The 19068-nt window shown below is 39.1% G+C and overlaps 1 protein-coding gene across 16 annotated transcripts in view; it reads right to left on the reverse strand.

Moving 5' to 3' along the window:
- Nucleotides 1-19068, reverse strand: part of EYA1 (EYA transcriptional coactivator and phosphatase 1) — a 439803-nt gene that overhangs the window by 139317 nt on the left and 281418 nt on the right. For all 16 annotated transcript variants that reach the window (XM_064267819.1, XM_064267821.1, XM_064267820.1 and 13 more), the window contains one exon: nt 11735-11812. In XM_064267819.1, coding sequence (XP_064123889.1) covers nt 11735-11812 — 78 coding nt within the window. The remainder of the gene's footprint in view (nt 1-11734; nt 11813-19068) is intronic.

Here is a 19068-nt window from a genome sequence, read left to right on the forward strand (position 1 = left end):
TGTCTTCTGGCACATGTTAAGTCACTACTCTGTTACAGGCACCGTGCTAGATACTGCAGAGCAAACACGCAAAGACAAGTTCGGTCTCTTACACATGGGGAGGCTGACCCACAAACAGCCGTGAAAGGGTTTGTTAAATGCTGCACTGCAATATACACAAGGGAGGGAATAGTGAGAGAGCACTTGGACTACAAGGACGACTATCTGCCCAGATCATCTGTGACTACAACCTCTTCTACATCTGTTTTCTAAGCCTTAAGAGAGGCCAAGGATAAAATAGACTTACTCAGCAAGTCAATGGCAGAGTAATACCTTACCAGGACAACCACCAAACCCAAAACCAAATCCAGTGCCGTAGAGTTGAGTCCGGTTCATGGCGACCCTATAGAACAGAGTAGAACTGCCCCATAAAGTTTCTAAGGAGCGCCTGGCGGATTTGAACTGCCAACCCTTTGGTTAGCAGCCATAGCACTTAACCACTATGCCACCAGGGTTTCCAGGGCAACCATAGTTAAAAATATATATTTTTTAAATGAAACAACAACAACAAAAACTCAAAGCCCCCTAATGATGGAAGCCACAGCAATCTCTTTTATTCTTTTCTAGCTCCATGGTTGTGTTTTTCAAACTGTGATTTTCAAATCATGACCCACAAAAAGTACTCAGTGCTTTTTAAAAAACAGGATAGAATAATAGAGTAGAAGATACCAGAATTGTTATACAGGGTAAGGGTATATTCTGTGAGGCTTTGATTTAGACTATATGCATATAGTGTGTGCGTGTGTGTATGTGTGTGTGTACATGAGGAAAGAGATCTGGGAGGCTGCAGAGTGTGATAAATACGAGCACAGGCTCTGGAATCAGAATTTAATTTCAGCTTAAATTCAAATCCCAACTCTTCCATGTGGCCTAGGTTATTTGATCCCTCTAAGCCTTAGGATGTTCTCCTACAAAATGATGAAAATAATACTACCTACACCTCATAGGTTTGTTGTGAAGATTAAATGAGATGATTGACCCACTATCTTTGCCCTCAAACTTGTCCTTCTTCCTGTGTTATTAATTCTACTCAATTGACAGCATCACCATTGTCCAGAAAATCCTTAAAGGTAGAATTCTTTGCCGTTATTTCACAAACAGGGAAATCAGACTTGGTAGAAGTTAAGGAACATGTCCAAGCAAATAAATGGGAAAGTTGGTCTTTTTCCATAGTAACATACCATCTCCTGACTGCCTATCTAGGCAAAAACCTCAAAATCAGCTCATTTTTCCCTCTGTGTCATGACCTTCAAGTCATCCGCCAAAATAAAACCAAATCCCTTACGTCAAGTTGATTCCAACTCATAGGGGCTCTATAGGGCAGAGTAGAACTGCCCCATAGCGTTTCCAAGGAACAGCTGGTAAATTCAAACTTTGACCTTTTGGTTAGCAGCCAAGCTCCTAACCACTGTGCCACCAGGGTCCCTCAAGTCATCTACTCATCACTAATCTAGAATTGCCTGTTGTTTTGTCCTGAACACTCTACCCCAATCTCATGGTCCTGGTTCAGATCCTCACATCCTCTCACCTGGACAATTGCAATAGCCTTATAGCTACTTTCCCCGTGTCTTGCTATGTCCACCCAGCATCCTCTGACCCTTAGGACTACCACCACGGTGAGCTTTCTTAAATGACAAACTTCATTGTGTCCATTCTCCAGCTTAAAATCTTTCAACTGCTCATATTATTCCTGGGATAAATTCCAAATTCCTTGGTGTGATATACAAAGAGGTTCAAGCTTCAACTCCCTCCTGGGTTTAGTATCATCCAGCTCCCTGGACTCCAAGATTGCCCATACATGCTGTACCTTTTCATGTCTGTCTGTTGTTCCTCCTACCAGACCCTTGTAATGTACTTCTGCCTTGTAATGCACTTTCTCCTTCTGCTTGACACGTACTCCTCCACTGGGGCCAAAACATCATTTTCTCTTTACGATATTGCCTTCCTTCTCTGCATTTTCTTGGAACTTGGTAAATACTGGCGATGTAGCATTTATTACATTGCTTTATGGTCAGCTTATAGATGTTAGTTTCCTCTGCTAACCATGAGCTTCTGGGACCAAAGATCTCTTAATTCTCATTTATTTCCTCAGCACTTGATAAGGCCTGGCATGTGGTAAGTAATCAATATACTAAACCAAAAAAGGAAAACCAAGCCTGTTGCCGTCAAATCGATTCTGACTCATAGCAACCCTACAGGACAGAGTAGAACTGCCCCACAGGGTTTCCAAGGAGCAGCTGGTAGATTTGAACTGCCAACCTTTTGGTTAGCAGCTGAGCTCTTAACCACTGTGCCATCAGGGCTACAATCAATACAGAATATTTGTTTAGTGATAATGTGAGATTTAAGTCATAAGCAAAATAGATTTTTTAAGCTAGAAAATGACTTACAATATGGTCAAGTTATTTTAAGCTATTTGTAACATATATAATAAACCTGATTCAGCTCTATGACAGTATAAATAGGAGTAAATAGTATTCCTTCTTATATAAATGCCATGAAGAATGTCTGATGTTGTCCAGGCGTCTTGCTGCCTCTTACTATGTGCATCTAAAATTACTGAATACTTAATATGCCATAATAATAAGCCATATCTTTTGGGCTTTCTCTAAATCCAAACTCCTGCAATTTCTGTGTGGCCTGAAGTCAAGAATTTATCATCTCATACCTCAAATACCTTCTCCCTAAATGTTCTAAAAATCTCTTAACTTTTTAAACAGTAATCTAGGAATTCAGATTAATTTAAATTTCATGGGACCAGGATAATAAAGCAAAGGAAGGCCTCCAGGTCATTTATCAAGGTCAATAAAATGGTCATCTTCCCATTAACCACAGAGAATAAACTCCAAACACCCATGCCACAGAGCCTTGGGACACATCTAGACAACTAATACCTCTCTTTGTTTTGGAGTCCCTGGGTGGTGCGAGTGTTTAACACACAGGGCTGCTGACTGAGAGGTTACCAGTTCAAATCTACTCAGAGGTATCTTGGAAGAAAGTCTCGGCGATCTCCTTTCAAGAAATCAGCCATTGAAAACCCTATGGAACACAGTTCTACTCTGACACACATGAGATCACCATAAGTTGGAATCAACTCTGTGGCAACTGGATGGTATCTTTGTTTTACCGCATTTATTTCCGATTACTCAGTTCATTCCTCTACTTCTAACATATAAGTTCAAGAAGCTCCCCAAATCATGCTATAGGAAGAGAAAGAAGCAGCCAAGGTAAACAATATTTGCAAGCTTGAGAATCCACTGGGAAGGAAAACAGAAATCCCAATATAAACATGGCCTCAATTCTCTCCTCCACCAGGTTCCCATCTCATTCATGTCAACATCATTCACCCAGATGATCAGGTCAAAATCTAGAAGTAATTTTTGATTCTTCTCTTTTCCTCATAGTCTTTTATCATAAGTCCAGTCAGCTCCCCCTTGAAAACATATTCCAAATCTAATAGTTTTCTACTTCCTGTTTCTCTGTGCTCTATTCCAATCACCACCATTGCGGCAACCATGAGAATGCATCTCTCTGCTCTACCACCGCAGGACCGTAACTGACCAAGACTCAGCTGCCAGGCTCTGCAATTCATCTACGTAAATGTGAGGAGGCTACACTTCTCGTGGGCTGTTCCCAGGCAACGACTGCAGGTGTCAGGGATACTAAGGCAGCCTGTTCCTACAGACCTAGGACTCTAATGACTGCTGAATTTGGCTCGGGGATTTCTCAATGACCTTGCTGACATGTCCTTAGACTGGGAGGAGGTCTAGGATGTTCCCACTGAGCCTTATCTTCCTTCCCTCTCCTCTCCCCTAATAAAGTCCTTGCACACTTAATTCTGGCTTAGTGGCTGCTTCTTGGAGAACACAGGCTAATTGTTCTTCTGAAGCAGGGAAACGCTAGTCTCCCTGCTCCCACTAGCCCTCTCCCCGCTCCCTTGCCAATAGTGCATTCTCCACAGGACAGTGATCTTTTAAAAATACCCTCATCTCAAAGCCCTCCACTATCCTCCTATCACATTCTAATTAATCCAAACTTACTCCCTCACTTCACTGAAATTTTCTCTCAGAGGCTCTCTTCCTCAGGCCATGTACTCTTTCATTTTATCGTTATCAGCTTTTGTTTTTTTCATAATGTTTATCATTTCCTATTTACTTACATTAACACCCATTGTTGTTGTTGTTAGTTGCCATTAAGTTGGCTCTGACTTATGGTGACTCAGTGTACAACATAACGAAATGTGTCTGGTCTTGTGCTATCCTCACTATTGTTGGTATGCTTGACTCCACTGTTGTGGTCACTATGTATTTTGAGTACCTTCCAACCTAAAAGGCTAATATTCCAGCACTGTATTAGACAGTGGCTGCAACAATGGGCTCAAGCATAACAATGATCATGAGGATGGTGCAGGATCACACAGTGTTTCATTCTGCTGTACACAGGGTATCTATGAGTTGGAACCGACTCGAGGGTACCTACCAACAACATATTAGACAATATTCGGTTGTGATTCTTACAGCTTTCACTGGCGAATTTTCAGAAGCAGATTGTTAGGCCTTTCTTTCTAGTCTGTCTTAGTTTGGAAGCTCTGCTGAAATCTGTTCACCATGGGTGACCCTGCTGGTATTTGAAATACTGGTGGGATAGCTTCTAGCATCACAGCAATGCCACCACAGTGCTACAAACTGACAGATGGGTGGTGGACACTGACGCATATCATTTGCCTATTTACCATCTATCTTTCCCAAAGAATGAAAGCTCCATGAGGTCAGGAACCTTTTCTACCTTTCACTGCTATATTCTTACTGCTAAAGACTTTGCTTGGGATATAGTAGGTGCTCAATAGATAATTGTTGAATGAATTAATAAGACCCTAAAAGTAATATCCTTTTAGGAACAATTAAAAAAAAAAAAACCATATTTGTCACTCCTAATCATTTTTCTCCTCCAGAAGAAGAGACTATATTTTTAATTTTCAAATACCACCAGACATCAACTTTGTATGATCAATATCATCAATGGACATATTACTTTTATAAATTAATAAGAAACTTAGGCATATTGGAAATGGCAGAAGCAGCAGGCAAGATATCTTGTAATCTCTAAAAATGCATTATTTTCAACCCCTGTTGTTCTTAAGGAAACCTTGGTGGTGTAGTAGTTAAGTGCTACAGCTGTTAACCAAAAGGTCAGCAGTTTGAACCCACCAGGTGCTCCTTGGAAACCCTCTGGGGCAGTTTTACTCTGTTCTATAGGGTTGCTATGAGTTGGAATTGACTTGACGGCAACCGTTTTTTCCCCCTCTATTCTTAAATTTCCAATCACTAAAATATTGCTTTTCACTAGTAAGTAATAAATGAACAGAACTTGACTACATTTTAAAAACACTATAGACAACCTTGCAATTTTCAACTCAGCTACATACCTTGGAAACCCATTCCCTCTCCTCCAGTTTCCCCACACCAAGATATCTGAGCGACTCCCCTGAGAAAGAGTAAACCCAGCACCTCCTTAACACCTTAAGATGCTAGGGTTCCTTGAAGGACAGAGGTGGAAATTGCTAATACCAGCAGCAGAGCAGCTACGTTTCTACTTTATCCTTGCAGTCTATTTCCTCAGGACACTAAGAATAGGCAGAATGGGAATTTTTAAGGGCATGTGAATTTTTATGCCATCGTACAGAAGGAATATGGTGGTGATAGCAGAGGCTTGGAAACTGCTTTGTCCAGACTCCTCTTTCTCTTATAAACCCTAAGCCCTGGTCACAGCCACTCCAGCATGCCAGGATTTTTGGATCTTTGCTCATTTAAAAAAAAAAAAAAAAAGAGTATAAGAATGTCCATCTATCTCCATGATGCTCTGTGCTTCCCGCTCCTTTACCCAACTCCTTAGCTCCCCCAGTCCTTTCCTCTGTGTCCAGGTCCACAGAATCAATGCATGGAAAACAAAATTCCCTATAGATTCAGCCTCTTTAATGAATTCTCTCTCCACTTTTGGCAAAGCCCTTCTCAAGGTCCTAAGACTCCTACATTTTTTTTTTTCCCAAGTAGAGGCTGCTTAATCCCTCAAATTACAGATATCAAAAAGACTGGTAAATACATACTTTATCCTCATTGCTGCTTCTTCCAAACTAATATTTTTCTGGTCTCCCACAAAGCCCTTCCTTTCCTGAGGATCATAACAGCTCTTAAACGCTTCCATAAAAGACCCACCTCCTGGACACTGTCTCATATTTATCAAGAACTTGAGTATTTAACTCTGTCTTCTGACAAGTTCCAACATTACTTTGGGTTATACATCCAACACTTCTCTTTCTGACTAGCTCTCAACTCTAGACTTCTACTTCAACCATCAAGCTCAAGACCACATCTTGGATCTTGTTTTCCCCATTCCACACTTACTCCACAATCTCAAACCACAATCATATTGACCAATTCATTTACTCATTTAGCAAACATTTACCAAACATCTCCTATGTGATCAACACCATGATGGCCACAGGGACTATAACTGAACAGACATCAAAAGATAATTTTAAAAGTTGTGATGTGCAATGAAGAAATACAAAGAAGTAACGACAGAAGCACATGGTGAAGGCCTTACTGAGTTTTGCAATTAAGGAAAGAACATCCTGTCTTTTCAGAATTTTCATTAATTTGTTCTCATTTCACTTTTTCTCCAACCTCATCAAGGCACCTAGGACCCCTAACATCTTTATTTTCTCTCAATTTATTAGCCCGTTCTGACTTTCTTCTCTATCTATCCTGCATACGTAAATAATTATTTTAAACCGTTCTCTTACCAATACCCTCAATTCTCTTGCCTCCATATTCTCCCATGTCCTACCTCCTCAACCCTGGATCAAACCAACTGTCCTTTTACCTGGGCTGCTAAGCCCTTGTAGAGAAAAACTGGTCACCGTAAAGGCCAAATCTTCATTCATTTGGACCCTCCACTCTATTGTCAACACCTCAATCCCCCTGACTTAGTTATCTAGTGCTGATATAACAGAAACACCACAACTGGATGGCTTTACCAAAGAGAAATTTATTCTCTCACAGTCTAGGAGGCTAGAAGTCCAAATTTTGTGTGCCAGCTCCAAGGGAAGGCTTTCTCTCTCTTTGGCTCTTGGGAAATGTCCTTGTCATCAATCTTCCCCTGGACCAGGAGTTTCTGAGCACAGGGACCCCAGGGTCCAAATGACATGCTCTGCTCCCAGATCTTTTCTTGGTGGCATGAGGTCCCTCTCCTCTCTGACAGCTTCTCTCTTTTATATGTCAAAAGAGACTAACTAAAGATACAATCTAATTCTGTAGATTGAGTCCTGCCTCATGAACATAACTGTCTCTAACCCTGCCTCATTAACATCATAGAAGTTAGGACTTACAACGTGTAGGATAATCACATCGCATTACAAAATGGTGGACAACCACACAGTACTAGGAATCATGGCCTAGCCAAGTTGACACACACTTTTGGGGGGGTAACACAATTCATTCTATAACACCCACTTTATGCCTCTAAGCAGCCTCATATTTCTCCATTTCTTACATTCTCCATTTTAATCATCTCCAAATTCATATTTTGAGTCACTTCAGAGGAAAAAGGAGAGACTAACTTTCATTCCTTCATGTATTCATTAATTAATCTAGCAAATATTTTAGTGCCTAATATGTGCCAGGTACAATTTTTGATGTTGGGGCTACAGAGGTGAACAAAACAAGACAAAAATTCTTGCCCTGGTGGAGGTTACATTTTAGTGGGGGTGAGGGACAAGCAATAAACATAATATGCAAATAAATAATATAGTTTGAAAGGTTCTAAGTATTATAGGGAAAAAAATCATCAGTTTAGAGACTGCAACACTGAGTAGGGTGGTCAAGGGGGGCCTCATGGAGAAGGTGAGATTTGAGCACAGTCTTGAAGGTGGTGAGGGAGACAGGCAGATCTCTGAGGAAGAGTGTTCTAAGCAGAAGAATTGCCACTGCAAAGGCCCTTGGTTGGGAGCATGTCTGGCATGTTGGAGGCCAGCAATGAGGTGAGGGAGGTTACTGAAGCCAGATGGCAACAGGGCTTTTAGGCTATTGTTAAGATGCAGCTTTTACTTGGAGGCCAAAAAGACTTTGGAGAGTTTTAAACAGAGGAATCAGGGAGGAATTCCCTCAACACAATGCTATCGTCTCCACTTCAAAAGCATGTGCATTACCTTCCATACACTCCTCCCTGATGTTTCTGTAGAAGAATCATTCCTTTTCTCAGCTCAACTACCTCTGCTTTGGATTTAAGCCATTGTTGTTGTATCAGGGACTTCCCTCCGTCAATCATCCAATCCCTGATTTGCCAACACCTTTAACCTCTACCTCTAAAAAGTTTACATCTGCAGTATATAACCACCCCAGCCTTCCAAATGCCATCTTTCAACCCTATATCTGTCTCTAATGCGCCACCACCATCTCTTTGCCTTCTTTTATGATTATGTGCTTGAAAGGCTTTTTTCTCTTCCTTGTTTCCACTTCCTCACCTTATTTGTTAAATCATCCATTCATTAAACAAACTTTATGAGCATATCCTATCTGCTAGGAGCTATGTTAAAACCAAAAAATCACTGCAGTCAAGTCAATTACCGACTCATAGCGACCCCACAGGACAGAGTAGAACTGCCTCGTAGAGTTTCCAAGGGGTGCCCAGTGGATTCTAACTGCCGACCTTTTGGTTAGCAGCCGTAGCTCTTAACCACTACACCACCAGGGTTTCCAAAATATGTTAGAGACACAAAAATGAGGTATGTGAGTGGAGACAGGAAAAATAAAGCCCACCAGTCCTCTGAAAATGCTCCCGCATGTCCTCAATGATCTCCCAAGAGCTAAATCCATAGATGCTTCACATTTGCTTAATTTTTATTTTGACATAATTTGAGGCTTTCAGAAAAGTTGCAAGAATCATAAAAAAAAAAAATCTCAATATCCTTCACCTAAATATTAACATTTTATTACATTAGCTTTATCCTTTCCTCTATGTGAATATGTGTGTACATACACACATATCTCTCACATTTTGGAGCATCGCAGATATGATGTTTCTTTGTTCATAAATACTTCAATGTTTATTTCCTAAAAACAAGGAGTTCCTTTACCATAGTAATCAAAATCAGTTAAAACAATGATATGATACTATTATCTGTAGATATCCATTGAAGTTACTTTAATTATCTCTCTATAGCGTGATTTTTAATTTCACTTTAACATTATTATTTTTTAATTATAAATACATACATAAAACCAAAAACACCTGTTGCTGTTGAGTTGATTCTGACTCACAGCGACCCTACAGGACAGAGTAGAACTGCCCCATTGGGTTTCCAAGGAAGAGGCTGGTAGATTCAAACTCCTGACCTTTTGGTTGGCAGCTGAGCTCTTAACCACTGCGCCACCAGTGCTCCAATACATACATAGGCATTGTAAAAAAAAAAATTGAAGAAATAAAATTCAAATTATATTCTACCAGACAGCCACCATTAATACTTATACATACATACATATGCATATATACACATAAATATCCTCCCCCTACTTTTTTTTAAACAAAACTGTGATTATACTGAACATATTACTCTTTCATAACTTGCTTTATCACTTAGCAAATACTTTCTTCAAATCAATTTTTAAAATATTTTGAATAGCTATATCGCAATCTTTTTATATCGCAATCTGCAACATAGATAGATAGTACTTCTGTGAAACTCGATCCCACCTTCACTTTCAGGTTGACTCTCTTCCTTCTTCTCCCAATCACTTCTGTTTTCACTTTATCCTCTGTCTATCTTTTATATAATGGTTTTCCCTCGGTTCTGTCTTCATCCCTATTAAACCTCCCACCCCCATCCTCAGATTCAACATCCTGTACACTTTCCAAAATTTCCATTCCAGATCCTTCTTAAGCTCCAAATTTTAAAATACTTGACATCTTCAGGTCGATGTTCCTCACACTCGACATACCCCAAACTGAGGTCACCATATTTCTTTTTTAATCATGCTCTTGTATCCACACTCTCTCAACTTTTTCTATCAATTCTACTTCATAAATACCTCTTAAAACCATTTTCCACATCCACTGCCCGCACATTACTTCAGGTTTTTCTTGCCCAAATTAATGCAAAAACCTCTAACTGGTCTCTCCGTTTCAGTTTCTATCCCCTTCAATCCATCCTGCCACCAGAGTGATGTTTCTGTGTTGTAAACCTGACCATGCAACCCCTTCCTTTGATGCTTCCCTACTGCATTCAGAATAAAATCCAAACTCCATGTAGGACACATATACCTCTTTCGACTCTGGCCCTGCCTCCTTCTCCAGCATGTCCCTCACTGCTCACATTGTACACACCCGGAATTCTGAGCCATTTAGCAGTTCCTCCAAAACTCCAAGCCCTCTGGTGCCTTGGTCTCCTCCCACGGAATGTCACATCTAGCCACTATCCCCCTCCCAATTCTACATATGCTTTATTCCTACTCATTTGTAAAGGCTGAGTGCAGGCATTGCCCCCAGGAAACCTTTCCTTGTACTCCTGGCCTTGTTGGATCCCTTTCCTGGTGTTCTTGGTGATCCCTGGGCTTCCTTTTGGCATTATTCTGAACTGTGAATGGTTTGGTCAATTGTTCAGCCCATTATGCCCCAAGCCAGGGCCATTCTCATACATCTATGAATTCCTAATAGTACCAAGCATATTGCCTGGCATAAGTCAAACTTCAATAAATGTTTTATATAAGAAATAATGTGTATAACACCCCTTGTTATTTCCTTGTTATCTCCATCTGCCATCATTATTATAAAAGCTCTGCATCTATATACCATTTTATATCTGCTTACAAGCCCTCTTAGTTGTGGTGTATATGAAATAAATGATCCTAAGGGCTACATTAAATCAACCACGATTTTATGAAAGTACAGCATTTCCACTTAAGAGGTTTTATGAATGCAGCAAGTAATGTGAAAAAGCTTAAAAATTTTAAGAATTACTTCTAATAGAAATCATTTATAGTTGAAATAGTACAAGCTGGGTAACGTGGCAAAAATATGATCATGTCTTCGTAGTTTCTTTATTCTCACTGTCACTTATCAGAGTTACTTTATTATTAGTCATTTCATTATCACTCATGTGAAACATAGGTTATTTTGTTTGTTTGAAGGAGACTTTATTAATGTGAAAGAGATTAAAAACTAACTTAAGGATTTACCATTCTGCTTTACAGAGTCTTTAATTTATATCTATAGTTGAATATACCATTTACTTAGGATTGGAAAAATCATACACAAATGAGAGAGAAAAGGGGAAGAATCATTGACATAATAAAGAGAATTTACTAGAAGAAATGATAAGAATAAAACCACTGACTTATCTCCTTTATAGGATACCAACGGTTTCCACAAACACTTCATCACAAACATTTCACGACACTGAATAAAAGCATCGGAATTGCTAATATGTGACTCTGAGCAAAGCTATATTTTATATATATGTACATAATCAACAACGAGCTCAAACACAGCAATGATTGTGATAATGGCGCAGGACCAGGCAACGTTTCGTTCTGTCGTACACAGGGTTGCTGTGAGTCAGAACCGACTCGATGGCACCTAAAAACATATACATAAACTAGGAAAAATAATGCTTAGTATCAATTTAATATTTACTCCTTACCTGAACCTGAGAAATTGTCTAAAGACCCGTCTGCTGTTGTTGAAGCTATTTCACTGCTGCTCATTGGCTCTGTTTTAACTACAAAAATAAACAACATATATCACATATCCAATTGATAGTTATTTGTAAAGGCATAGTAAAGAAGATGAAACATTCAAAATAGTGATATAAAAATGGTTTTAAAAAACAATCTTTTCCTATTTGAATATAAATCAGATTAAAATTCCTTATAGAATATTTTTTAAAAACATTCATGTCAAGTTTTTTTTTTTTTCTTCGTAAGGAAACAATCCATTGTGACAAGTTACCCTTTAAGAGAAATTCTTGAAACTACAAGTAATTAAATTCATTGTTACCTTAAATATTTACTAAAATGCTTATTAGTAAATTACTTCTCTCTTAAAATATAAATATGTGGACATGAAATTATTTCCCAAGCTTTGTAGAAAAAATTCTGTTATTTGGCCAGAGTCAAAAGGATAGAACAAAAAGACTCAAAGAAGTGGAAATATGTGACTGTCCTTAGTATCAGCAGGTTTTCATGATGTTTAAGGGCAGGCACACACACTTTCTTGTTACCCAGCATAGCTGAAAAACAGAGTGCTCAATTTAACAGATTACTGCCACCCAGTCATACCAATCAATTTGTTAATATTTTCATTATACTTAGTACCAAAAACACACTAAACGTAAATGAGGCAGAAAAAAATTTCATTAAAAATAATACTGATAGTAGGCAGTTTTCAGAAGATCTATGTTATCTTTGGTAAAGTCCCTTTGGGCAATGAAATAACAACATGTAGATTTATGCTATAGGTTCTACAAAATAAACAGCTCCCCTGATACACTGATGATGTTATTGCATTCCTACAAAACAGAAAAGCCAGACCAACTCAGAACATTAGATCATCTTTTTTTTCTGGTTTAAAAAAAATTTTTTTTAAGTGAAAAGGTAGCATTATTGTTTTCCCCAGAAACTAGTGCTGAGGTGACATCTTTGGAATCTGTCTAGTGTGCACAGGTGAAGTTGTCCATCCCTATTAACAGGTGTTCAGGAATAATGCAATAAAATCTTAAAAGTCACCTAAAAAATTAATAATGTGTTTTCCAAAGTGAAGATTCCAACAATAGAATACTTGGGAAGGATCCTCTCACAAAGTAAACACATAATAAAGATGGAAAGAATGCAGGTTTTTCTTCTCTCAAAATTGCCTATCTCTTATAAACATATGGCAAAGGACAAATTCTCCCTGTAGCTCCTGGGCCTCCTGACATTTTACTAATGTCATGAGTATCTTTAAAATAAGCATTATTAATAGATGCATTAGATAGTCACTTACAAAAAAATTAATTATTTAGATTGTTTCCTTATAGGACTAAAAAAAAAAAAAGAGCGAGAGTGATTCTAATGGAAATCTTTCTGCCTGATTATTTTAAAGCAGACCAAAGAACAACTGAACAAAGAATAACTGAAGTTTCACTTTCCTGCCAGTTGTTTTGGGTTAACAGTCTTATTTGATGCTAATACATTCTGACATAAGCCTGCATTTCCCTTCTCCCTTTGTGCCACCAGGCACCCTAATGATCTCTATCTTCCCAATCATTACACTGACATAGCTTTAGGAAAGCAAGTATGGCACTGATAGTGCACAATCCTGAAGTTTCCTGTTCAGTTATCCACATCATAGCCCACCTCCCTTAAAAAGAACTCATATATAAATGCATAGAGACAGAAAGTAGATTAGAGGTTACCAGGGGTTGAGGGAGAACAGGAATGGGGAGTTATCACTTAATGCACACAAAGTTTCTGTTGAGGATGCTGGAAAAGTACGGGAAGTGGACAGTGGTGTTGGTTGCATAACATGTAAATACTATATAATTAATGTCACTGAACTGGACACTTAAAAATGGTTGAAATGACAAATTTTATGCTCTATGTATTATATTGTTATTAGTTGCTGTCAAGTGGATTCCCACTCACGGTGACCCCATATGTACAGAGTAGAACTGCACAATAACGTTTTCAAGGCTGTGATCTTTTGGAAGATCACCAGGCCTTACTTCCAAGGCATCTCTGGGTGGGTTCAAATGGCCAACCTTTTGGTTAGTAGTTCAGCACTTAATCATTTGCACCACCCCACAATAAAAGAAAAAAACAAAAGGAAAAACAAAAACAAAAAAACTACCAATAAAAAAAATCATATACTTCCCTGTACATGTAAAGTAACAGTTCTATTTTACTCTGTACTAGACAGATCACCATTAGGATTCTGAACTCAGAATCAAATACATCGCAATGAGCAAAAGACTAAAATTAGGTCCAACGGGAACAAGTCATGTAATCTAAAACCTTACCATATGTAAGATTCTTTATATATAATCCTTTAAACAGCTCTAGAAATAGGTCGCAGAACATAGCTCACAGACCCTTTAATTAGATATTCTTGTTTCACATGCAGAATTCAAAGGGGTTAGGGAATCACCCAAGGTCTCCAGCAAGTAGCAGAAATGGGATTTAATTTTGGCTGTTTATGACTCCAGGAGGTGGTACAAATGGTTAACACACTCAGCTACTAACTGAAAGGTTAGAGGTTTAAGTCCATCCAGGGGCACCTTGGAAGAAAAGCCAGGCGATCTACTTCTGAAAAATCAACTCTATGGAGCACAGCTCTACTCTAACACACATGGAGTTGCCCTAAAGCAGGAGCTGGCTCGAAGGTAACTGGTTTGGTTATGACTCCCAGGCCGGTGTACAAGGTCTGAAGAAATGGCAAGGAGTGGCACTTTCTAATAATTACAGCTACTCTATAACAGAGCAAGGAAATAAGGCCCCGGGCCACATACTGCTGACAGTGCACAGCCAAGTTCCTGTATAGTCCCTGCCCTCCCAGAGCAGTAGTTTCCAGGCTAGTGAACCCACTGCAATATCTCACCTAGAAACTTCATGAACGGAATGAGAGAAATCCCTCCACTGCACCGGATGTTAGCCCAGTTTGCTTCTAAAGTCTCTGCCAAAGCTAAGGTCCATGGACTCTGTAGATTGGACTATAAAGTTACTTTGCAAAACCACTCCTACTCCTGTACAATTAAAACCTAGCTCAGCTATTCTTCATATGATTAGGCTAAAATGAATGTAGCTTTCACTCCCAAGAGGCACATTCAATTATACTTGAAATTCCATTAAAACTAGGCACAAAAGAGTAGAAAAGAAAGGGAGAGGATACTTTTTCTTTTAGGTCCCAAGCACATACCTTTTTGTCATTGTCTAAATATACGCATATATACACTAAGGAATAAAGACTCCCTTTTCCCAATGAATCCAATTTTTAAAAAGGCCTCACTGTTGAAGAGGATGTACATAAGTAACTACCAGGATATTCGTGATTTTATCAGGTACTGTAATCGAATACTTTGATCGCCAGGGACTTGACACTAAAGAAACTCGTGATTTATTGTGATGTAAAACAGCTTCTGAATGAAAGCCAAATGAACAGAGATGACTTCTAGCTTTGTTGCTGCCAAGCAGTCACCCACACAAAAGTTAAAAAGACAAGAATAATCCCCCAGCTACCAAAACTTGACCCATCCTTACTAGTACTATCGCATTTATAAATATGCTGTAGATGATATGACAGAGGCCCTCTCCAAGATTTTGAATTTAAAAATACCAGACTGAATTTTTCAGTCTTGTCACGTCTAAAAACAACTATTAGGCTTAAGCCACCTATCTGAAAAGAAAAACTCTGTAAGTGATCTATTCTCCTCTAAATATTTGCAGTATTATTTTACATCTACCACACTTTTTCTTCTTTACATGTCTTCAGTCTATCAGAAAACAGCACTTTTTTGCCCCCACTCAAGAGTCTCTCTTTTTCGACTACCCATGTTGCCAACCTCTCATCTGATACTTAAGGACCTGATGTTGTTAGCTGCCCAGTCAGCCCCAGACTCTTGGTGACCCCATGCAAAACAGGATCAGGCTGTTGTGTTATGTTCCATATGGTTTTCATTGGCTGATTTTTCAGAAGTGTATCAGTAAGCCTTTCTTCTATTTAAAGACCTACTCATCCTTTAAAAATATTCAGGAATTCCCTCTGCCCCTTTCATCTCCCTGGTTCGCCCAGCTCCTTTACTCACTTACTCCAGGCCTGAGCTACACCCAGTAACTTCCTAGTCTCCAGGTACGATGCAAACTTCTATCCACTAATGCCTTCAAGGTTTGGTGTTGGAGTCAGAACCAAGTTGCTTGCTATATGACTTTCTAAAAATTATTTCATCTCTTTGAACTTAATTATCTCATATCTAAAGGGAAAAAACGATGTCTACATTACAGGAGTACAAAAAGAATTCATAAAAATTTATGTAAAGTGCTTGGTATAAAATAGGACCTGAAACTGTATTTATCATCATCATTAGTAAAAAAAAAAAAAAAATTTTTTTTTTTTTTTTTATTAGTTGTAGCAGTATTCTATTTCTGCTATACTGAATGCCCTTCTTCATTCTAGCTGGTATTATCATCAGGGAGCAATACAGAAAAAGGGCTTAAAAGTTCCCATTTTGGAATAATCAAATGAATTTCAATGTAATTTTGCTATAATTAATAATGTAAACCTGGGGTAAGTTATTTAACTTATATGAGCCTCAGCTTCCTCATCTGTAAACTGAGGGTAATATATTTGTATGAAGATAAAATGAGATAATGTTTATAAATCACTTAGTGTTCTGCTAGGTCCAGGGCTCAAGCTTTTACAGCTGTTCTATTTCTATAGTTATATATACCAAAAAAAAAAAAAAAAAACCAAACCCAGTGCCGTCGAGTCGATTCCGACTCATAGTGACCCTATAGGACAGAGTAGAACTGCCCCAGAGAGTTTCCAAGGAGCGCCTGGTGGATTTGAACTGCCAACCCTTTGGTTCGCAGCTGTAGCACTTAACCACTACGCCACCAGGGTTTCCCTATAGCTATATAGATATTATTATGTCTTTAATTTTGAAAAAATTGAAGGGTTTCTTAAAATAACAATAACTGAGAAAAAAATCTATTATAAACTTCACATTAAAGAAAACAAAATTAGGAAAAGAATCTAAAGTTAGCTGACTGTTTAAGATCAACCATTAGGACACTGCCAAAACCAAATAAAGGTAACTTGGATGTAACTCAAGAAGGCAGGACTAAATCATGGTTATATTAAGAAAGCGTTATCTCAGTAATTACAGTTACTGAATACTCTTTCTGAAGAAACAGGCTAGCAGAGGAAGATGTTGTACATGGCAATTGTGATTGAGGATTCCAGGAGAAAATGTGGCCATCTCTCTCTGGCACTCTTGGGGGTGATTGTACTGTGGCTGGTCCATGAAAATAAGAAAAAATCTATGAGACCATTGGGGTTTGGTGGCATTAGCTACCAAGACCATCTGACTAACCCATCACTCCACGATTTCATGTTCCTCAAGCAACTTCTGATTATACTTTCAATGTGGGGCCATGTAAATATACCTGTAGGGAGATAATGGGCCAATCAGAGAAGTACTCAGCCCATTTGATTGGTCATATTTCTCAGCATAAATTAAGAGGGCAACTAAAGCAAGTTCACCCCAAAGGACATCTCTGACTGCTAGACTGGGAGCCAGCCTCTGGGTTATGAAGAATTCACCCAGGAAATGCACAGTGAAGGCACCTGCCTGGGTGAGTGACTGGTCCTCCCCAGGCAATATCTAAGTTCATCTTACAACTTTTCTTCACGCTATGGTACTTACCACAGTTTGTCTTTGCTGGGCACACACTCCATCTTCCTTTCTATTTTGTTTCCTACTATGATGCTCAGAGGGCGCCCTGGTGGCGCAGTGGTTAAGTGCTCAGCTACTAACCAAAAGACTCAGTGGTTCAAATCCATCAGCCACTCCGTGGGAGAAAGATGTGGCAACCTGCTTTCATAAATATTTAGTTTTGGAAACCCTATGGGACAGCTCTACTCTGTCCTATAGCGTTGCTATGAGTCTGAATCAGCTCAATGGCAATGGGTTTCAGGTGATGTTCAGGGAGTCCCTGGGTGGTACAAATGGTTAAGATGCTCAGCTGCTAACTGAAAAGTTGGAGATTCAAGTCCACCCAGAGGCACCTTGGAGGAAAGGCCTGGCAATCTACTTCTGAAAAATCAGTCACTGAAAAAACCCTAGGGAGCGCAGTTCTACTGTGACACACATGGGGTCACCATGAGTCAGAGTTGGCTCAGTGGCGACTGGTTTTGGTTTTATAACGCTCAGGGGCTTCAAAAACACAGCTCATCATTCTTCTAATACTTTTTATGATTCCATCATCTCTCCTACTTCCATGAGTTTTACCTTCATTCCATGTTGATTATTAAACAGTTCAGCTATACCATCCCACTGAACTGCATTACCTCCAAGAAATGTCACCGCTTACCTGTTTCATTCCCTCAATTCTGCCAGACTTGCTCTTGATGGTAATCAGAACTACCAGTCCTCTCACTCAAGCTTCGTTAGCCTTCCTCACTAACCTGGAACTCAGAGCAAGTTATTTCTAGGTACCACCCTAGAATCTGTGTCATCTCCCTTTTGCAAATATCCTTTTGGCCAAGCTCTAATTCCAGGAGTGACAACCCCTGGCTGTTCACTCTTCTGCTGCTATTCTAGATTGCCAAGCATGGCGGAGGAAGTCACAGTGGACATGCTGACTGAGCACACTAAAATCAATGTTTTCTACCATCATTTGAGACATCCTGTTGTTTGACAATCCCTTTTCCATTGCTTGTCAACCACCTGAAACAGTATCCTTGAGTCTTTTCCACTTTCATCAAGCCCTGAACCATGCTTCATTCCCCATTTTCTTAGTACAAGCCCTCAACTGTTATACAAAGAATGCTAAAACTGTATTAAACCTTCCAATTACCCTCCCAAACATGTCCCCAGTTTTCAGTACTACCCAGAGATGCCTCAGAAGAGAAGCCTGGCAATCAATCTACTTCTGAAAAATCAGCCATGGAAAATTCTATAAAGTGTAGTTCTACTCTGACACACATAATGTCACCATGAGTTGGAATAGGCTTGATGGCAATTGGTTTGGTTTTGGTTTTTATGATACTCCATTATTTGGTTATTTGGTCTCTCAACATCTTCAATCATTCCATCTCAAAAGGCAACTTCAATTCTACCTACAAAAGCAGACAGGTCCCCCTAATTTTTCCAAAGTCTTCTCTCAGCCATGGTGTTTCTCAAGCTGTCTTATCTCCCTTCTTTCATCACCAAATTTCTTGAAAATCTGCCTTCAAATCCTTATCACCTACTCTCTTTTTAATCTTTTGCATCACCATTTT

The sequence above is a fragment of the Loxodonta africana genome, chromosome 14 (assembly GCF_030014295.1).
Source record: "Loxodonta africana isolate mLoxAfr1 chromosome 14, mLoxAfr1.hap2, whole genome shotgun sequence".
NCBI lineage: Eukaryota > Metazoa > Chordata > Mammalia > Proboscidea > Elephantidae > Loxodonta > Loxodonta africana.